The 22,311-nt window shown below is 50.0% G+C and overlaps 1 protein-coding gene across 1 annotated transcript in view; it reads left to right on the top strand.

The window, feature by feature from the left end:
- Window positions 1-21,742, top strand: part of GABRA3 (gamma-aminobutyric acid type A receptor alpha3 subunit) — a 73,321-nt gene extending 51,579 nt beyond the window's left edge. The window contains exons 7-10 of the mRNA XM_017737495.1: window positions 2,955-3,098; window positions 4,565-4,717; window positions 6,689-6,900; window positions 13,905-21,742. Of these exons, the coding sequence (XP_017592984.1) occupies window positions 2,955-3,098; window positions 4,565-4,717; window positions 6,689-6,900; window positions 13,905-14,234 (839 nt within the window). The 3' untranslated portion in view covers window positions 14,235-21,742. The remainder of the gene's footprint in view (window positions 1-2,954; window positions 3,099-4,564; window positions 4,718-6,688; window positions 6,901-13,904) is intronic.
- Window positions 21,743-22,311: the final 569 nt, after the last annotated feature.

Genomic DNA, 22,311 nt, shown 5'->3' with positions numbered 1-22,311 from the left:
GGCTGTCCCATCCTGCCAATCTGTGGAGAGCCTGAAATACCTGGCTCCCCTGGCTCCATGCTCCAAGGGAGCTTACAAACCCCTTGCCCCTCTTCAGTCTGTCAGGCAGGCTGCTCCCACATGAAACTCTGGGAATCTCAGTCCCAGCAGCCAAGGGTCCTGGTTTAGGGAAGATTTGCAGGCTGCTGGTGAGTTGAAAGCTGCTCCCAGCCTCCCAGGCCTGCAGCTGCTTGGGCTCCCCATAGAAGTTCCCTTCTCTCTCCCATATGCAAGTTAAATTTCATTTGTTTTTGTTCCTAAAGTGAGTGGGAGCCAAACCCCAAGACCCCAGTTCACCGTAATGTGAAAATAGACATCCTAGTCTGGCCCTGCCAGGAGTCTTTTCCATCTCCAACAAACTGAGCACCACTCTGAGTCTGTCTTTGTGTTAGATGAGAGAGTTTCCCGCCTCCAGCTAAAGAATGAGCCCACACCAGTAACCCCCAGAGAAACCCCGACCTTCCCGAACTGACACTTCCTTCCTGTAGCCATTGGGGAGCTAACTGAGGACAAAGTAGAAAAGTTTGATTGGCAGCAGAAGAAATTGTGTTTATCATGTGCATCTGCTCCTCTGCCTCATGACAAACTGTGCCCATGAAAGTGGATTATTCAGAACTACTGAATTTCTTAGGCGGCACCTAATTAAATGTAGAACTCATTGCCACAAGACATCACTAAGGCCAGTAAAATAGCAAGCCTTAGAGAAGGATGAATTATTAATGTTAATTGACCTTGTGAGGAGGGATATAAAATCTCCTACCTCAGGCCTAAACTCTGGGATTATTACAAGACTTGCAGGAAGGCAGATTACTCCACATCTAATTGCTTATAATGTTCCTTGGTGAGGAAAAGAGATTAATGTGTGTGTTTCTGCTGGAACACCCTTTGGGGTTATTTTTTTTTACCGATTTGACCTCTGAATGATGAGAGTTTTGAGACAAGGAGCTCAGAAAGCTGCCCCTGGTTAACATTAATGTGGCTTTTTCTAAAGCACCCACACAGCATCCGAGCTCACCTCTCCTGTGTTGGAGTAGGATTAAACCAGTGTTTTCACTAAAAAGCCATTGACAGCTGGAAGCTGCTCATTTTCAAGAAGCTTAAAGTGGGTCAGATTTGTAATTAGAAGGACAATGCCAGTGCCAGACACATGCTGCTCAAAGTATGCTGAGTTTGCCTCACAGACCATTTTCTGCTGATCCCCAGAACCCAGAAGGCTCAGCAGTGGCCTCCTGTCCCTGGGCCACCATGGCAGCCCCCCGAGGGGGCAAGGCAGAGAATTTGCAGGAGAATTAAGGGCATCAGGCATTCCAGAGAGCTTCAGCTGCCCACCTGCATCATCCCTCAGGCCAAGCACAGTGAAGGGATGGCTTTGTCTCTCCCCCTGCTCCCTGGAAGACGAATGTGCTCTACAGAGAGCTGTCCCTGGGCCATCATGGGACACTTGTACAGCAGCTAGCTGAGACTAGGGGAGGAGGAGATGTTGCTGAACTCACCAGCTCCTCTAAATGCCCACTAGCTGTCCTTGTTTGGATTGGATTTTGCATTGCAAATGAGACATGGAGCTGAACTGAAGCAGCTGCCTGGCATTAAACATGTTCCAAGCACCCATGCCATGCCTGTGTGACATCAGATACCCTTCTGTCCCAACCAGATATGTGGATAATTGAATGTTCAGGAATGATGGCAATGGAGCTGCGGGCAAGTTCCTTTTGTAGGCTGGCAGTGGATGGATTGTGACTGTAGAGCAGGAGGTGTTGCCCATCAGGTGAGAAAAGCAGCAGCAGAGCTGTACAAAGCTCTGAAGGAGGGTGGAAGGCTCCAGAAGCATGTTGAGAGCTGGAAGGAGGGGTTGGAAGAGCAGAGTGTTGCACATGGCGTGAGAGGTGCCAGCCTGCATCAGGAGTGCTCAGGCAGTGCTCTGGCCTGCTGAGAAACCTTTGCTGATCATCAGAACCAGCTCCCCCTGCTTTGCACAACCCCTGCTTAACATTTAATGGGTTTGCCAAAACCTGCAGGGCAGGGACAATAGGGTTGTTTTAAAAAGATCACAGAAATGTGGTTTTCTCAGGACACAGTCTTCCACAAAGCAGGAGCTGAGACATTTCTCTGGTAGACCTGAACCCAGCCAAAGAATTCCTTCATGTCTTAACAGGAGAAGCTGGTGGGTGAAAATGAACCGAAGGCTTGGTTTGGTGAACTTTGTCCTTGCTTAAAAAAATGGTGCAGAGTAGGTAGGGACAGGAGCTTTGGGCATTATGGGGAGAAATAGCAGAGTCTGGAGAGACTCCGTTTTTGGATAACCATAGGACTGGCAAAACCAAGAGCACGTGGGCACTCTTGAGAGGGGGACTGGCTGTGAGGACAGACCAGGGGCTCAGTCACAAACACAGGGACAAAGCATTTTGGTGTGAGAGGACACCACCTCCAAATCTGAGAGTCTTGGAGAGTGTTGCCTCTGAGTGAGGGTAAAGACTGTTAACTTTTTCTATTTAACCTGAAATTTAGCTCCATTTGCATTCAGCCTTTGTTGCCAGCTGCTGCCAGCAGGACTTTCCCTGTCCCTGGCATGGCAGGGCTGTGGCTGTCCTGCTGCCCCAGCATCCTGCTGGCCTGGATGCCTTCCTGTGTTGTCCCTGCTTGGAGCCAGCCCTTGCAGAGTCAGCACATCACGGGGCCAGCCTGTCTCTCAATGACAGAGCTCTGCCCCTCTCCAGCTCCCTCCCAAAAACCCCAGCTCGCTCCTGCTCGTTTGATTTAACAGTTGTTGATCTGCCTTGGTCTCTGGCCATGCTTGGCTGTGCTCAGCCATGTGGCTCTGAGAGATGCACAGCAAAGATTAATTTGGCTACAGGCTAATTTTGGTGTATTTTAGGGCAGGCAGAAGCACAGACCTCGTTCTTCTCCCTCCTCTGCAGATGCCTACACAAAGACAGAGGTGATCTACACCTGGACCCTGGGGAAGGATAAATCCGTGGAAGTAGCCAAGGGTGGATCTCGCCTGAACCAGTATGACCTGCTGGGCCATGTGGTTGGGACAGAGATGGTTCGATCCAGCACAGGTATTTGTGGGAATACAGTGTGGGCTGAGCTCCTCCTGGGATGAGATGGAGCTTGGAATGCCACGATTTGGAATAATTATAGAGGCAGTCCAGGACCACAGAACTTCCTAAGGCAGGAGAATGTGACTGGTGACATCTTCAGCAGTCACCAAGAGGCAGCAAAGGGTTTGTTTTCCAGTGGTTTCCACTGAAAGAGCCTTACTGCCCACAGTCTTTGGGAGAACTGATCTCAAGCATCTCAAAATGATCTGCTGTGTGGAAAATATGCCCCGCGTTGTCCAGCTGGTTTGTGGTGCTGTGGGTTCATTTATCTTGGATTCCTTTCCAACCCCTCAGGAAAGCGCTGCAGGCAGGGGAGGCGAAGGCAACATCATGTTCAGTGTGATTTTCACTGCATCTGCTTGCACAAATATTATCATAACTAATAGAAGATTATCCCAAACAAATGTTTCCTCTGATTAATGACCAATATTAATCATCTTTTTCTCCCATCTGCTGCTCCTCCCTTCCCCTCTGAATCCAGGTACTTATAGCTTCTGTTATCTCATGTGTGTCTCTCATATTTCCTTTTTTTTTTCCCCTTTTTATTTTTTTCCCCTGTATGCACCAGTAGTTCTCTCATTTGAGGATATTTCCTCTCTGGTGCACTTGATTTTAATAGTGTCTGTCTGTAACAACTCATTTCACCTCCCTTGGGGAAATGTGGGGAGCCCAGGGAAATAAATGTCATAATATCTGGCCCATCTCTCTACTTAAGTTGTAGTAAAATGTACAGATGAATAACCTGGAGTGGTAAGAAAGCTGCTGAAGGCTCCTGTGTGTAATGATTTAGCAGAGCCACGCTCACAACAAAAAGGCACAGTAATCCCACAAAATACCCAGAGCTTTGGGGAGGAATAGGACACTGAGGGAAAATAGGGACAGCTGCCTCTTCGGTTCACAGGTCAGACCTTTAACAGCAGAATTTGCCTCGGTTTTTGAGGTGGTTACAGTGAGGGAAGGGGGGATATTTTCGGGATTGCCAGAGAAAATAAAATCCTGTGTCCTGAAATCCTATGAAATCACTGTTGGGGTCTCTCTAGGCTTAAGGGATTTTACCCTCAGAGTGGGGTGGGAGCAGGGTCAGGAGAGACCCCCCAGGGGCCCCTTGTGCCTGGGGCGAAGCAGGGAAAGGTTTTACTGCCCGGTTGTTGACATTGGTCTGCCTTTGTCCCACACCCATTTTGCAGTGAATTAAAGCAGACTCGGAGAAGTGTTTGGAAAGGACAAATGTGATGTGAAAGCCCCCTGGGCTGTGCTGGGGCACACATCTGGCAGGGCACAGCAGCTGGGAGTGCCTGTTGCACCCCTCCTTCCCACTGAAACCCCACTGAAAAGCTGGGAAGTTTGTCCAGGATGGATCTCTAGATCTGGGGTCAGGCTGGGGAGCTCCGTGGCTCAGCATCCCTCCCTGGCTGTCTCTGCAGGGGAATACGTCGTCATGACCACACACTTCCACCTCAAGAGGAAGATTGGGTACTTTGTGATCCAGACCTACCTGCCCTGCATCATGACCGTCATCCTGTCCCAGGTGTCCTTCTGGCTGAACAGGGAGTCCGTCCCTGCCCGCACGGTTTTTGGTGAGTCTGGGAGCACAGGGGCATCCTCTCAGGCTGGGGAGAAAGGGAAAGGTGAGGGGAAATACACTGAGCATCAGAGCTGGTCTTTCCCAGGCCCTGACCAGCATTTCTAAGCTGCTGGCCATTCCCCAGGATAGCTTTCAGTGTCTTCCCAGTACCCCTGCTTCCCTCGAATCACTGCAAAAATACTCCTGGCCATGTCTCTGCTAGAAGCCAAGCCATAAATATTAACAGTAGTCAAGGTATTGATCATCTAATTATATGCATTTGGCTGTGGCTGCTTATCTGTAGTGGCTTGAGAGCTGAGCAGAGGATAGGGACACAGGGAGGCATTTAAAGCCCTGCCTTTGAAATTGCTAATGTGCCCCTGGTCACAGCTCCACATAACAAGTTCCTGGGCTGAGGCAGCATAACTGCACGGTGAATATAGTGTTATTATTTCCTTCAGCTGCTTTCAGGTCCTCTCACCGAAGCAAAGTGCCAGGCTGGCACTGCACATATATTAATAGCTTTTACAAGCATTTAATAACAGAATTGCTTTGTGCTTTCCTGTCAAGACCTTTAGTTCAGGATCTACACAGGCAGCAGAGCAGGTGTGATGCTGCAGGATTGTACCTCCTGGAAGTAACATTGCCCAGCACATTCCACTTAACAGAGAGGATATCGAACAAAAGTCCCCAAGCAGAGAGGGGATATGTGGTATCATATGTGATTTCCTCCTGTGTTACCCTGAGAATTGCAGTGAAATAGGTTTCCTCAAGAAGCAGCTCAGATCAAGCAGGCAAGAGCTGACTGAAAAATTAAAACCTACCTGTGTGAAAAATGTCCTTGCTCCCAAATTGCCTTGCTTTCCTATTAAGAAAATAATGAGAACTCCAATTGTTTATTCCTTTTTTTTTTTTTTTGGCCCCTCACTAAGTATTGTCGACAATATTGAATTTAAACTCTTTAAATTACCAGCAGTATGGCTAAAGGGAACTGAAAATTAGTCAATATTTTTATAATGTTTGTAATGCATTTTTAATTGAAAAGTACATTATTGGGGGAAATGGATGGTAATGGTTGCTTGCTTTAATGAAAAAAGCTCTAAAAGACATTTTGCAACAGACCATTTTTTTAAGATAAATCATTGTGACATTTGTTCTGGCAGCTTGGGCCACTGACAGCAGGACCCAGGACCCCAGGTGTCCATCCATGCAGGTCACAAGACACTATTTCCAAAAGCCTAAGAGAGCTGTATTGGATGAGTGGCCAGTTTCTGATCCTCCTGGAGGATCTAGCTGTGCTTTTTACTGTTATTTTATTATTTTCATTTTGCTGCAAAAGCAGCTAGAGGCTTCTCCATGACATATTCTACATGAGCTGGGTGAAGCATCATGCAACTTACCCTGCCAACAGATAAGGAATGCTGTGCAGGTGCCTCCCTGTGAGCTAGGGCTCTTATGGTGAGCAGAGATCTAGTCATTGGAGTTTGGGGAAGGTTAATCTCATCCTCATGAAGATGTTTGCCATTGATTGTACTCAAAACTGAGCCAGAATAATGCCCTGAGCTACCTGAAGCTGGCCCTGATTTGAGCAGGGGTTGAACAAACTGTTGACCAGAGAAGCTGTGGCTGCCCCATCCCTGGAAGTGTTCAAGGCCAGGCTGGAGGGAGCTTTGAGCAACCTGGGACAGTGAAATGTGTCCCTGCTTGTGGCAGGGGGTGGAACCTGATGGTGTCTAAGGTGCCTTCCAGCCCAGGCCATCCTGTGATTTTATGATTCTCTGAACCTGACCTCCTGCCCGCCTGTTCTGTTATTCTATGAGTTGCACTGAGGACTCGTTCTGGGTAAGACTCCCTTAATTACAGCGGGAACGTGGCTCAGGAGCTGGCTCCTGCTTTTCCATGAAGGGAGTGGCAGCAGTGTTGAGAGAAACAGGTACGAGTGCACGATCTCACACTGTCCTTGCGTCCTGCTGTGCCCCCACAGGTGTCACCACGGTGCTCACCATGACCACACTAAGCATCAGCGCCAGAAACTCATTACCCAAAGTGGCGTACGCGACGGCCATGGACTGGTTCATAGCCGTCTGTTATGCCTTTGTGTTTTCTGCGCTGATCGAGTTCGCCACCGTCAACTACTTCACCAAACGCAGCTGGGCCTGGGATGGCAAGAAGGTGCTGGAGGCCCAGGAGATGAAGGTCAGCCAAGGCTGGGGGGGAGGGGGTGGGGAAGAAACGCTGCACGAGGGAGCTGTGCCGGGCACAGCAGTGGGTAACGTGCGGCCCCACAGCACTCGGGAGGCTGGATGTTACTCACTGCCTTCCCAGCTCAGCTCCTGACTGCAGCGGTTCTTGAGGGGTGGGGAGGAATGGCCTGGGGCTGGTTGGTGTGCTTAGCTGGAGGGAAACACCCAGGCATGGCTGCTGGCTCTTCCCTCTGCCCTCTGCACGGCCGTTTGCCAGAGGGAACGTGGCGCGTCCATGCTTTGGGTTTGCTCTGCTGGTGGTCTTGTGTGTCCTTCCTTTTCTGCCCAACCCAAACCCCAAAGCAATGAACCGAACCAACCCAGCCCTCCAGCCCCATGCCTTGTTGCTAGCATGCCAAAAAACCCAAATACGCCCCAGGACACCCACTGAGCCGTGTCCCCTGGCCAGCTCTGACACTGGTTCCGATGCCCACAGCTGCCAGCAGCTGCTGCTCTGGGAGCTTGGGCACGGAGGGTGGGTGGGAAGCCAGCAATCACAAACGGCAACTGGCAGCAAATTAGTGCCTGGCATCACCCACGTTTTCCCTCCCGCTCGGGATCAGCCTCTCTGGCAGCTTCCTTCCTGATAGGCTCTGCTACCCCTGCTCGTGCCCCCCTCCCTCTGAACTGATTTAATCTTGGCTGAGCAGAGAAATCGCTTACTGTAGCATGCTGCTCCTTGTTTATATTTATTGAATCAATTTGAAAATCAGCTTTGTCCTTGTTCTTGGTTCTGGAGCCGTTATATTTTTCTCCTTTGCATTTTAATGTGTTGTTGGAAATTGTTGTGGGGTTGTATGTTAAACACCTGACAGAATTGCAGCAACTTTTGGGAAGACGACAGCCAGTCATCTCTGGTGTGGAGGTCAAAGAAGGTGAACAGAGCCCTCCCTGGACGTTGAATGTCTCTCTCTTATCTTTCTTGGACTCTCTCTATCTGTTTGCTTTTGCAGCTGTGGTCTGAGCAACAGACTCATGGCAGAAAGTGTCTGGAGGGGTCAGGTGATGGCCTTCTACTTCCATCATGAACAGTGATGCTAACCTGGCCTCTAGAGATGAGAGAAGCCTTTCCTGAGTCATTGGCATGAGTGAAGAGTCAGGAGAGGCCCTCAAAACCACAGTGTCCCTTTCAGGGATGGCCAAATCAGCACAAAGTCAGGATTCACACAGCCTTGGGCAGTTTTGTGAACTGGGTGGAAAAAGCAGTAAAGGCTCATAAGCTTCAGTTAATCTTAGAAGCAGCGTGTTCCTCAATTTATCCACTGACCCAGCACTGCAAGACTAACAGTGCTGAAACAATAGGGTGAGAGCATGCAGAATGTTCCTGCACATGATAATCAAACAAGAAAACAAAGCAGGACCGGGAATGTTTCAGAGGGGGAGCTCTCTGTGAGTTTGCTGCAGTTGGTATCAGCCTGGAGAATCAGGAAGAGCTCCAAATTTGCGGTGCTTTTCCAAGCTATCTGATCTTTACTGACGAAGGGAACCCTCTCTGCAGCTCAGAGAGCTCCCTGAAGAGTGATGGGCTTTCAGGGAGCTTAGGAATACGATGTGTCAACATATTTGCTTTTCATCTTTATTCCAATGAGTATTTCCAAGCAGTGAATTTGCTACGCAATGGAGGTGCCTCACTGGCTCCCTTTCAGCCTTTAATTAGCTCTTCTTGAAACAATTGACAAGCCAGGTGGTTGAAACCACAAAAGGAAGAAGAGGCAGAAGAACAACTATTGGCATTTTAAAGTGTTCGTATCAAGGGTAAAACTGCCAGTGACAAGCCCAGGCTGAGCCCTGGTCTCTGGAAATCCTTCTCCCCAGCCAAAAGCAGTGCTCTTTATTGGTGTGATGGCAAGGATCCTCACTCCAGGTTTGATTGCACGAACATGGAAAGGAATCAGTGCAGGCAGCAGCGATGTTTCCCATCCCACTTGGATGAAATCACTGCCATGGAAAAGCTGCTGGGTGCTGACAGACCCCCCCAGTGTGTTCACTCTCCCTTTCTCCCCTTCAGCCAAACCAGTGGTTTAGATGGGAACACCTGGAGTTTTTATCAGGTAGAATCTAAAATGCTGATCTTGGTGAATTGCTGGTGCCTGCATCAGAAAATCATGATGATGTTCTGGCTGTAGCCACAGTTGGGTTCTGGTAGCTGGGAGCTACTCTGTACATTCTCTGCAGTTCTCCAGTGAAAAGCAGGCAGCTATCACCAGAGATGTCACTAAAAACTCCCTTGAGCCTGCACTCTTGATAAGATTTGATTAATGTTTCTTGGACCCAAAGATTTTCCAAGCCTTTCCTGCCTGGAATCAGTAATTGCTAATTGTAGATGAAAAGTTCATTTTCTTTTTGTATGGTAAAGTGGCTGCAGCCAACTTAGAGGTGCAGATCAAATTGGAGACAGGTATTGGGGTCCAAAGTGGGAAACTTGTTAGGAAAGGAAAGGTGATTTTTAACAAAAAACATCGCCAGGAGGAAGGCATGAGATGGCAGAGAGGTGTGAGCTGAGTGAGAGGCCAAAGAGATTGAAAGATGAATGAGTTCAGTAGCCAGCAAAGCTCCTGATCTCCAGCATCCTCAAAATATCCTATTAAAGGGATCCACTTCAGCACAGAAGGGCTGTGCCTGGGCAGAGAGATCCATCCACCATCCCAGCCACAGGAATGGCCACCTCTGGAGCCAACAAGGTCATTTCTTGAGTGGCTGTGACAGTGAGGATCTGAAGAGAGAACAAGCAGCGGTGACTTTGCTGCTGGGAAATTGCAAGGATGACATTTACCAATGAGTTTACCCCAAAAAACATGTTGTCTGTCCTTCAGGATGGAAGATGCTTTGGGTTCTTGGAAGACACTTAGACCCACTTCTGACTGCAATGCTATGTCTGTGCATAAAACCTGATCCAGCTCTGTGTCTGTGCCTGAATGAGATTGCCCTGAAATTCTGCGTGTCAGGAAGCAACAAAACCAGTACAAGTGTCTGCAGTCAGACATGTAGAAACAGAACATGCTTTGGATGGAGCAGTAATCCTGGATCTTTATTTTTGTCTTAAGACAATAGCTCTTCAGTGCATGGTGAGGCTAGGTACAGGCTTTTCATGTACTTTTCTCTAAGAAAAACATGCATGAGGTGCCTTTTCTACAACCTGGCTTTTTGTCCAACCCACTCTTCAGCAATTCTCAAGTTTGCCCTTTGATCCAGCTCCCTTGGGAGTCACTTTTCTTTCTCCTTTTTGTCTTCCCATTTGTGGCATCTTTGTTACAATCCTAGAGGAACTAGAACCAGCCTTGACAGGCCACCATTTTCAACCAGGTTGAGTCTTTAGGGTTCAGGATGGTTCACACCCTTCTCTTTTTTGTATGCCTCACTATGGTCAGAGTGTTTTTGTTGCGACTTTCCCTTGCTGGTCATGCTCTGCAGCCCATGTGTCCTTTGTTCTTCTGCACTTGCAATCTCCATGATTTCCGTGAGGCCCCCAGAGGTCTTTTCCAGCCTGATTGATTTTGTGATAACACTGCAAGTGATTTATGTTCTCAGCACCTTCAGTACAGTCCATGAATCGTTCTTCAGCAGCATTTCACCCTCTTTCTTTCATCACTGTGTGGTGGGTTGGGCTGATTATTGACTCCATCCAACCTCTTTGGTGATCCATGGAGCACCAGGTTATGGGGCTCAGTCCCATATAATCTGAATTATCAAGTCTCTGCCACGTTGTAGGAGGAGCTTTGGCTGGTGTGAGGAAGGAGTGACACCTTTGCTGTAACAGCAGCTGCAGTTGCTGGGCTTTGAGTTATGGGATGCAAGTATATCAGAGACAGGAGCTGCTTGGGAGTCATTAAAGTGACTTTTCTCTAGAATGACAAGTGGCAAATACTTGGATTTCTCAAGTTCTGCAGATACTGGTGACCTTAAGAGTTGCCTGTGAGAGAAATAGTGCTTCCAATCCAAATTTCTACCCAAGGAGCAGGCACAGAGAACTAAATCTCAAGCAGATCACAGACAGAAGCAGTAGTTCCCATAATTTAGATGTTCAGTTGTTAGCTCCTCAGCAGAGAGGCTTGAGGACAAGAATATTTTACAAAAATACTATTATTTTCCAGTGTGTGTGTTGTTGAAGAACTTGTCAGACTGCACCATCCAGGGGACAGATTTATCTCTCGACCAGATTTTACAGCTTTTCCCTCAGGAGAGCAGCACAGGGACATCTTTGTGCAGCAATTCAGTCTCCCTGTGCCTCAATGGGGCCATAAGTACAGGAGTTGCTTTGCAAAATAGGATGTTTTAAATAGGACAAGCTTTCAAAGCAAATGTGGGGGTTCTCCCTGTTTCTCTCTCTCCTCACAGAAAGGACTGGATGTGGAATTCCTCACAGACCAAGGTGCAGGGTGCAGGATGGGGGCTGCTTTGCAGCTGACAGCAGCAAGCACATTTTGCTTTGTTTAATTATCAAAATCTTGCCTGAAACACTTATTTCTTATAAAGCACAGCCCAGCAAAGAGGCCGAATCATTTCTTCTGACATCTCAGGGGCAGAACACACAGAGAGCACACGTGTGCCTTGGTGTAGGCAGCGTGGGTGTCCTGGGTGCTCCCAGCTCTGACCAGGGTGAAGACTCCATGGGCAGCTACAAAAAGGCCCTGGCTGTAGATTCCCAAGCCTCTGCTCCACCTGAACAGCCTGACCTGAGGTCCAGGGAAGCCCAAATTAATGCCTGGGGACTCTGGACCACCCTAATGGGAGCAGTAGCTCACTGTCACCCACACAGCAGGCAGATTTGCCTGACTTTACTCCGTTTCAGCTGTTTTCACATGGATCCACTTTGCAAACTCTGGGGCAGGAAAGCTGGCCAGGTTGAAAATGTCATGGCACTTGTATTCATCTTATTCCTCTAATGAATAGCATGGCTGATGAATACTAAAATAATCAGTGCACTGCCGATTGCGTTCTGCGAACAACAATCTATTTTTCATTTCATTACTGATTATTAATTATTTTATTGCCTCCTGTAGCTGTGTTAATAAGTAATCATACTGAAGCATACCTAAGTGTTTTAATAGGTGAAACATCTTTTGCCCTTTACTTGCTTCTTGTCAGTTCTTGAGCAGGAAAAGTTCATCTGCTGTGCAGAGGGAACGCATTAAAGTGGCTCTAACGACTGCAGAAGCAGAATCAGTTAATTGTTAAAGACCATAAAATACCATGAATATGGTCCAAACACTGGTTTAGTCTGATTTGGAGTCTGAAGACATCTAGACCTCCTCCTAACAAGTTAATTTCTGTAATTGCTGGCATTATTACAGGGCTGCCTGGCTGTGGTGTTGTTGGAGAGGGGTTTAAAGATTGCACAGAAGTCTGCTTTTAGTGTCCCTCTGAAAATCACTGTGGAAAATGCGTTTCCTAAGGTAACCAGGAATATCCATGGTGATTGTAGGTACATTTAAAATGGAAGTACAGCACTGAAAGCTAAAGCCCTGGGACCATCTCTGCAGAGCAGAGGCTGGGCAGATCTGGCCCTTCCAGCTCCCAGTGCTGCCCAGTTCCCAGGGTGGTATGAGGAGAGGGTGAAGTGCTGCTCTCACAGGAACATGCATGACCATGCCCAGCATCCCTGGGAAATGCCTGGATGAGCCTCACCTTGTGTTCCAGTTGCTTTTGCATAGAAAAAAGTCATCCAAAGGCCCACCTTGTTTGAGTTTGGAGACCAGAGTCCCACCATGAGGCATCGCTGTGGCTGGTGCTGGCTCTTGGTGTAGTAGCAGGGGACGACTGCTGCTCTCACAGGAACATGCATGACCATGCCCAGCATCCCTGGGAAATGCCTGGATGAGCCTCACCTTGTGTTCCAGTTGCTTTTGCATAGAAAAAAGTCATCCAAAGGCCCACCTTGTTTGAGTTTGGAGACCAGAGTCCCACCATGAGGCATCGCTGTGGCTGGTGCTGGCTCTTGGTGTAGTAGCAGGGGACGACACCCGTGGGCTACCTGAATGCTGGGACATGTAGGGTGCCTGATGCCTGGATATGAATATATTTCATTCAGTGGCCTTTTCCTTGTAGGCTTGGATTGCTTTATACAGCACAGTGCAGCTGATCTCAGGTCCCTGGCAGCAGCAGGAAGATCCCCAGTGTGGGAGCAACACCTGCTGTGACTCCCTAGGTCCATCTTCCTGTCCACCCATCCTCACGAACACCTGCACTCTCTGATTCCAGCATTTCCCCTCCTCCTTCAGTGCGTCACATCTGACACACACAGGGGCCTCTCTTGTCATTCTCTCTGCAATTCCTCCTCACTGCAGCACGGATGCTGTCCCTCAGAGCCCTGGGGGAGGGATTCGCTCACCTCCCATGATTTGCAGCAGCCCTTGGGTGTGCAGGCAGGAAGAAAGGCTTCCCTCTGCCCTGGGGTGCTGTGTCGAGCATTCCAGAAATCCAGGGCTGGTGCAAATGCCTTCCATCTGTTTTGTGTCTTAGCTGGGTGGGTCGTGAGGTGCTCTAAAGGGTTCCAGAAGCATTTTGAACATCATGATGTTAAATTGTAAGGTGTTCCTGTGAGGAACTCGGGGCACTGAGGAAGTGTTACGACATGGCAGTGAAATACGGTGCAAAAATATTGCGATGCTGCCGCCCATGTTCTTAATACGGCTTTTTGCCACCAAAAAAAGGAATAAAATCAAGCTGTAATCCTGTGTGCTGTGTCCTCCTCTCACCTGACCCAGGAAGCAGCCAGCCAAGCAGAAAATCCAGTTCCTCCCCAAGGATGACCACACGGGGTGTCATTCCTTTTTGCCATTCTTCTTTCACAAGGTACACTCCTCCCTTCTTGGGCTCCTGCTCCTCACTCCTTTCTCCACCTTCGCACCCGGACGAGCAGGTAAACTGAGAGGACAAAACGTTCTCCGTGCCTTTCTCTGCCACTTCATCTCTGTTGTTTTGTTCTTCTTTTTTTGTTTTCCCTTCCACCTCCCCTAGAAAAAAGAGCCGGTGGCACTGGCGAAGAAAACCAACAACACCTACAACATCGTTGGCACCACCTACGCCCTGAACATCGCCAAGGAGCCCGGCCTGCCCACCATCTCCAAGAGCGCCGCTGCCGCTGCCACGGCCACCAGCGTGCCCCCGAAGATGCCCCGCCTGGAGGAGAAGCTCCCCGAGAGCAAGAAGACCTACAACAGCGTCAGCAAGGTAGACAAGATGTCCCGCATCGTCTTCCCAGTCCTCTTTGCCATTTTCAACTTGGTCTACTGGGCCACCTATGTGAACCGGGAGTCAGCTATCAAGGGAATGATCCCCAAACAGTAAAACCGGTCACACAAACCTTCCATCATTTTTTTTGCAGGAATTCTCCAGGGCTTTCTTCTTTTCTTGTTTTGTTTAATTATTATTGTTCATTTGATTATTATTATTATTATTATTATTAGGTCATTCTTTTATAATGTAAACAAAACTGTGATTTTAATTTAATCCCATATACTTTGGTTTCGTTTACTTTGATGATGAAAGTTAAAAAAAAACTAAGGGATCATAACAAGTTGTGCCTCTTAACATCTTAAGTCTGCTGTCACCCATCTGACCAAGTCACCCTGTGCTGCCATCTCTCCTCTGCCACCTCCTGTGGTCCCCCCATGGTCTTCACGCCTCTGCCATTTCATGCTGTCCCCAGGGGCCGCTCCTCTGGGGCTCCTCCTCCTCTGTGATGGGCTGCCCTAGCATGGGGGATGCTCCTGGACACCTGAGCTCCAGGGTGTGCCAGTCACTCAGCCAGGCTCCTCTTCAGTGCCTGGCACTGTACACCCGGGCTGTGAGTGCAGGTGAGCCGGTCACCTGTGGGGATGAGGGAGCAGCGTGGCATGGGCCAGCTCGTGGCCCAGTGCCTGCTGGGGCAAAGCCACCACTGCTGTGGTCCCCAGAGCCATTGCAGGGGTGGAACGGGGTGGCAGCATCTTGTAGGTATTGCAGGTCTTACTCCTCTCTGTCTTCACCAAATCCATCCTCTCTCCAGACAAGAACAGGTGCGAAAGGTCCTGTCTGCCTGCCATCCTACACGCTTGGGGCAGTTCCTGTTGGCAGGAAGTGTGGCTCCTACCAGGGAAATCATTTTTCTCAGCATCAGTCAGGAAGTCAAGACAGAAGCCTTGGAAGAGACGGTGGCTGTGAGGCTGCACACATTCAGCATCAGGACTGGAAACCACAGAGGTCATGTTCACATGGGGGGTCTGTCACTTTCTCTTGGCCCCATCCACTTACCCTTCTTAGCATTTCCTCTCTGTCCCACCCCCTTCTTCCAGCTTCCCATCCATCTTCCTCTGGCTACTCGGCAGCCCTCAGTGGCATCTCAGTGCTCACACGAGGATTTAGGCAGGCCAGCTCCCTCCTCTTGGGTAAGCCATGCTGATGGGGAGGAGCAGAGCCTGGGGAAGTCCAGCTCATGGTACGTCCCTGCTCTGGTGCAGGATTGTTCCCTGTGGGACCCACCACAGGGATGAGGCAGGGGACAGGTGGTCCCCAAGACTCTCCCTGCCCCTGGTGAGCTGGTGCATCCTCAGCACCGTGGGAAAGCAGGAGAAGGGGCTCTTTGGAAGAGCAGGGTGACACTGCTGTCCCATAGAGCCATGAGAGCCAGGTGCCATCCCACAAAGCAGCTGAGGTAAGACCCAGTCTAACACCTGCACACTCTTCCAAGGAAAGCCCTCCAGTGCCTTGGAGAGAGGCTTTTTCTCCCTTCTGATCACCACAGTGGACCCAAACCAGTGTTTGTCCCCTTCCCAGCAGCAGCACAAAGTGGTGACAGCCAAGCCACCCAAGCTGTCCTGATGCAAGCAAGGACATCCCATGCCTGATGCTTCCTTGCCCCCAGCCCGTGGGTAGCACAGTCCTGTTCCCACAGTGGGAACCCTCCCTCTGCCCCTCTGGCTGGCCCCCAGAGCTGCCCCCAGCACATTTTGGGGTCCTGCAGCCAAGCCGAGGCCCCAGCACCCCCAGCGTGGTGCCTTCAGCATTGCTTTGAGCCGCTGTGCCAGGCTTAGTTTCCCCCTGCCTGTGCAGGAGCCGGGCTGAGCACAAGGCACAGGATTTGCCCCACCTGGAATATCCATGGGGGCGGCAGGATGGAGTGAGGAGGGCCAGGGCACTTCTTCCTGCAGCACTGGTGGCACTGGTGCATGTCCTGCCTGTCCCTTACCAATCTCGCTGGCTCAACAGCAGTGCAGTCATTCCCCTGCCCACAGCTGAGATTTGGAGGGGAGTTTGGAGATGTTTAGTCCAGTCCCAATGTCTTGGGTCCACAAGGAAACCCACGTGGCTGGCAACATTGGGAAAGAGGAACCAGACCCCCCCACCCCAAGCTGCTGCTAAGGAAACCAGCTCTGTCCACATCCTCTCTCACAGCATCTGCACCCCAAACCATGTCATTTCTACAGTGCCTTTCATCCCCAAGGGCTCCCTGATGGGTGGGAAGGCCCAGGAGCTCCCTTCCTCTGCCTGCAGCATCGGAGTGGAGGAGCAGAGGGGAGGGTGCACCATCCCCAGCCCTTCTGCTGGGCAGGGGGGACGTCCTGGCTTCTTTGGCACCTGGTTCTGGCTGCTGCTGCAGCCACCCCACTAGGACATCCCAGCTGCCCCATCACTGCCTCGATGTGTCCCCAAGCCCCTCACCCCCGAGGCACCCCATGCTCCCTCCACCATCCCTCCAGCAGTGAGGTCCCTTCCTGCCACCCTTCTGCTCTCTGGGCTCTCCAGTGGGGAAGGCTACAGCTGTTTGTTTTGGAAACATTTTCTTAAATAAGCTAGATGAAGGGTGGTTTCATAAACCATTCATGTCACTGTAATACTCAGGCCTGAGTGAATGGAATAGAAACCCCACAACAAGCAAAAGCGACACAATGAAATGGTCACAAAGAGTACGTTGTGTTTACTAATGGAATTAAAGCAAGTTTAGATACTGCATCCAGTGACTTAGCTGACTTAGCTGGCCCTGCTGCAGAGGTGGTTTCCTCTGCTAGCCTGGGAATTCCCCAAAATCCCTTCTCCCCCAAGAGCCACGTTGCTGTCTGTCAGTGCCTGCTTTGTAGAGCTCTCCCTAAATTGTCAGCTCTTACCATCAGCTGCTCAGCAGCCCAAGCACCCCGGGGCTGCCTTTGCTGCCTGCCCAGGTGGGCTCAGTGCTGTGGGGTGATGCTCAGGAGAGGGGCTGGGTCTCTCTGAATTGGGACAGTGCCTGAGCCTCCTCCCTCCCTTCCTGCTGTGATCCAACCACTCTCACTGACCTGCCAGGGTGAATTCCTGCCTGTCCCTCCCCACAGTCCTTCCCTCTTGTCCCTCCCCAGGACACTGCCCACTGCTCTGGCTTGCCCATGACACCCATCTGCTGGCTCATCTTTGCTCTCCCAAAACCTTTTCCTGATAAGAGGCTGCCTTCCTGTGTCTGTGTGAGCACACCTCGAAAGCCAAGTCTATTCCCAAGCAAAGCCTGGCATGGGCTCCGAGTCTTTTTGCCAGCTGGAAGCAGAAATACCGGCATCCTTTGGTTAAAGACAACAAACCAAACAGGATTTCTAGTTTGGCTTCCAAGCAGGAAAGCATTTCGGGAAGATAGTTATAAATAAGTGGTTTAACATCTCCTGCCAGCAGACATCACAGAGAAGATAATGTTCTTTTTTTATAAAACTGTCAGTGACTCAAATTAGGACTTTTCCTTCCCAGTTAACACGAGGCTGTTGATGGGGGCTTCTTCTAAGAGCTTGCCAGCCCAGAGCTAACCTAGCACCAATTACTGGAGGTTAGGCTTGCTGTGATGGCATATAAGGGCTCCATTTTTGTAGCTGATCATGTACAGAAATTCATCTGTATATGGCCACTGATAATCTAATCTACAGCTGTGCAGAGAGCGGACACTTCATTTCACCGTGAACCTCAACACTCCAGTATTTCTCTTCTTCTGGCAAGGCCCAAACTTCCCTGACTTGATGAGAATCACCCAGGCAGGAATTGGAAGTCTTTGAGGGTGATAAAAATGATCTGTTCAGTCTGCACTCTTGTTTTGCAGCTTGCACTGCCTGGGAAACACAGAGTGCAGTCCCAGGCTGCAGCTGCTGCTGGAAGTGTCAGAGGGACATTTGGGCACAGGCAGCTCGCCCCTTCCCTCTTCTGAAACCACACATGGGCAGCAGAGAGCTGAGCCTGGGGAGGCAGGGACAGCTCATCTGGGGTCCCTCAGCAGGCAGGGACAGCAGCACATGGTCACTGAGAGCTCCACTTTAGTGTTAGCACAGGGAACATCCCTGTGGGGTGACAGGAGAGGGCTGGGGCAGAGGTACTCCCTCAGTGCCACCTGTTCTCCTAAGGGGCTGATGAAGTTACCCTCACAGAACGTCTTGAAAGCTTCTCAAACATCACCCAGCCAGGCTGTGACTCTCAAGACAGAGCTTCCCTGCTCTCCTTTGTACACCCAGCTCAGCCTAAGCAAAGCTGGCTGCACCACAGCCAACTCAGTCCCCCTGTGCTGATCCCTGCCAGCTCGGTGGCACTGGCAGGGTCCTGGTTCACTTGCTGCAGCACATCCCTGTGCAAGCAGACCCCAGGCTGGCTGTTCCCAGGCACAAGGTTGTCCCCAGCCTGTCCCTGCAAGCCCATCCTGTGGACACCAGGTGCATTCATTTCTCATCTGCCACCTTGATTTCTTCCATCCATGTCTTGGATTCCTTTCAGCCATCCCTTGGGCAGGATCACATCACATCCCAGGAAATGGTTTCTCCTGTTGCAGGTCAGCTCTCCTAGGGAGAGCCTCTGTTCTGCTGAGAATCCCTCTGAGACCTTCAGAAACCTGGGGCTGCTGCCTCTCCCAGAGGATCAAGGAGAGTTCCACAGCACAGAGGGTGCTCTCCCAGCAGGCTTTCCTTGGGATGTGCTAGTGCCCGCCTTCCATGTTCTTGGTCCTGCGAGTGGTGGAGAGCTAGGGTGGGGCTGTCACAGCGCGTAGTGTCCGGCCAGTCCCCAGTCCAGGCCCTCTTCCCCAAATTTTGTCCCTCCCCGGGGCCACACTTCAGCCCACCCGATCAGACACCTGTGTGGATTTTGCAGACTGCAGAGAAATATTTCCATGACTCCTGTTGAGGTTGGGGAGGGCTCAACCACGGCAAGGGACACACTGATGGAAACATAAGTGCTCTGTTAATATCAAAGTAGGGAGAAAAATCATCCAAGCAACTCACCAACCCTCTCCATATCAAGCTACACTACTTCTGAAGGTAGTTTTGGCAAGAGGCCACAGCGCAGATGGAATCGATGGCTCCCAGGTATAAATATTTACTGTTTGACCTTGTTATTGTTCCATCAGCCAAAGGTTTTTACATACATATATATATATATATATATATATACACACATGCTTGTGTGTATATTTGTGCTCACAAACTCTTTACATCTCAACATCAAACCTCATTGTCTTTGAAAGATAGAATGGCCACCACTTTTAATTATTTTACTTCCCTCTCATTCTCTTTGCTAAATCTTCTAGATTGAGGTGAATCCTCTCCACTGGGCTTTGGGAGGCACAGGGAATAAAGGGAGCGAGGGAAAAGAGCCTCTCCCCACTCTGGGGGCTCAGTGCAGGCTTGTTGCATGGACCAAGGTCACTGCTGGCAGTGCTGCCCAATATCTTTCAGGAAAACATGGTCCCTAATTTCACACAGCCCTGCCCCAGACACTGGGATGTTCCTGAGATGGCTTTTTTAACAGCTGAGTGCTACAAGCAGTTGGTCCTCATCCCATTGCACAGCCAGGCAATGTGCAGTGTGAGGTGTCCACCCTCAGTCTGCTTCAGGAGGGAGCACAAAACCTGGTGGGATCCCCTCCAGCTGTCCCTGGCTAGAGGAACACTTCGGCCTCTCCTGCCAAGCACAGGGGAGCTCTGGCACTTGGCCTCTGCTCACTGCTTGTCCAGGTGGGATGCAGGGATGCCTGACTGTGTGCTGATTGCTGGAGGTGTCAGCAGGAGCACAGGCTGCTGCTGCTGCTGCTGCTGCTGTCCTGCTCTCAGCACAAGCAGGACCGTGTTGGGTGGCCTGTGAGCCGTGGGGCCGTGGTGAGCAGCCCCTCGCAGAGGTACCCAGCGTCAGCTCCCGCAGCATCACCCCTGCCTCTCCCCCTGGCTTAGAAGAACCATTCAGGCAGTGATCCTGCAACTGCACTTGTAGCTCCTCAGTTTCCTCCTCTGCTGCTGGACAGAGGCTGTGGCAGGCAGCAGCGAGGGCCTTGTGGTGTCCCAGCTGGGAGAATGAAGGATGTCACCAATTCTTGTCCTGGGTCTGTGCCTGCCTCCCACCACGGGAATCTGCTTTACACAGTCTTGGGCTTGGGTTGGTCCCAGCACTGGGCCTGCCAACCTTCACCACGAGTGGGGTGATGCTGGTTTTCGCTTATGAAGCTCTAGGACAAAACATGATCTGGCTATTCTATCCTGCTCCTCGCTGTCCCAGTGCAGATCTCTCCTGCACAAAACTTCACCAGCTCCATCTGCCGAGAGAGGGAAGCCTGGATCCAGGTTTGCTGCGTGAGCCAGGGTGCTCCCACAGTCTTTGAAGGCTCTTGGCTCTTGTCTTCAGTGCTGCTTGAAGGCCCTGTCAGCTTGATAAGACCATTGGCTCGTGCTGCACTGCGAGCTGCACTCTGTTTCCCCTGAAAAGTCTGTCGGTGCCTCCTGTGTTCCTGCAAGGCACCCAGCAAATGTAGCAGCAGCCATACATGGAATGATTTGATTTTTGCAACCACAAAAAGTAGGGGCAGAGCTGGGAAACCTGAGTCACTGCCACACTGCCTCTGCCAGGCTGCATTTAGAGTGGAAGGGTTCCTATCTGCTGTCACTTGGGAGTTTCTCAGCCTCCCAAATCCATTCAGGTGGCCTCGAGCATCCCCTCATCAACTGGATTTTCACTGTCAACTGACTTGGGGATAGCTGCAGGCAAATGTCCTACCTGAAGGTGAGGGCACCAGCTGCTCCTTTAGGTACTGAGAGTGGCACTAGCACCATGCTAGGGCAGCCCATCCTGAAAAAGAGCACACCCAGCAAATCACCAAGGAACACGATCATTGTCACTGCCTCAGGTCCAATCTGTGCCCCAGCACGTCCTCAGCTTTGTTTTCCATCTTGTGAGACTCTCTTTACACCACTATGAGAAAGGATCTAGCTGGCAGCAGTTTAATGCATGACAATCCTGTTATTACAGCTGTAAATAAATAACAACTAGGAAAAAATTGCATTTTTAAAATTTTTTGTTGACTTTATTTTCACTATTGACTAGCTGGTAGCCACTTTCTTAAGGGATTTCTCATGGAAACTGTGACCTTTCTTCTCTCTATTCCTCTCTCTCTCTTTCTTTCTGAGATTTTTTTCTGTGTTTCAAATGCTTTTTGGTGCAATGTTCAATGCCTGTTTGTATTTTTGAATTGTATTTTTCAACCTTTGCTGGAAAAAAAAAAAAAAGGCCCATTCTAATTGGCAGGATTTTTAGTCCTGCCATTTTTTTCAGCTTTTAGCTTTTTCAGTAAGTTAAAGCAAAGAAAAATGCCTCAAAAAATTACAGTGAAGTTCTGAGGAGAGATTAGAAAACATCAGAAACAAGAAGTACATGAGTAAGATCAGTGAGATGAGTGGAGGAGGAGGAGGACTCTTGTGACACCTACTAACCTCCTGATGTAGCACACAAGGTGGGACTAGACCTCTTCACTGAATTAAATCACTCTGCTTTTCCACTCTACCCACTCTCTCGAACTCCGATCAAAACAAATAAAAATTCATATTTTAAAAAAATAAATCTGGTTTTTGTCATCGGTTATTTTCCGTGGTCTGTTTCTCAAAGCCACATCCTCTGGGCTTTGGACTACCTGCCCATTTGGGGAGTTTGTCCCACGGAGAAGCAAGCAAAGCACCCATTAAAGAATAAAATTCTGGGGGAAACTAAAGGAGCTTGGGATTATTTTCTGGTCCCCGTTGTGTCACGTTTAAAACGCTTTCCCTTCCCATGACAGGGCAGTGGAGGGCACAAGGTTTGTTAAGTCAGATTGGCTGGGGAGTTTGGCACCAACTGGAAGGCAGCGTGGTGGTGGTGTGAGCAGTGGGAGAAGAGTCTGAAGCGTGCTTTGCCCTCGCAGTGGGTGACCCCAGTCAGACACTGCTGCTCCAGGGAGCTTTTGGGCATTTCTCTGTGTACAACATGAGTCCAATTTTCTGCTTCTCTAAGGACAGCAAGCAGAGACTTGGCCAAGACCTAAACTGACAGAGGGCAGGGTTAGATGGGATATTGGGAAGGAATTTTTCCCTGTGAGGGTGGGGAGGCCCTGGCACAGGGTGCCCAGAGAAGCTGTGGCTGCCCCTGGATCCCTG

Source organism: Corvus brachyrhynchos, unplaced genomic scaffold (assembly GCF_000691975.1).
Source record: "Corvus brachyrhynchos isolate BGI_N302 unplaced genomic scaffold, ASM69197v1 scaffold346, whole genome shotgun sequence".
Classification (NCBI taxonomy): Eukaryota; Metazoa; Chordata; class Aves; order Passeriformes; family Corvidae; genus Corvus; species Corvus brachyrhynchos.
Note: the sequence above shows the minus strand (reverse complement) of the source record. Positions and strands in the feature narration are given on the sequence as shown.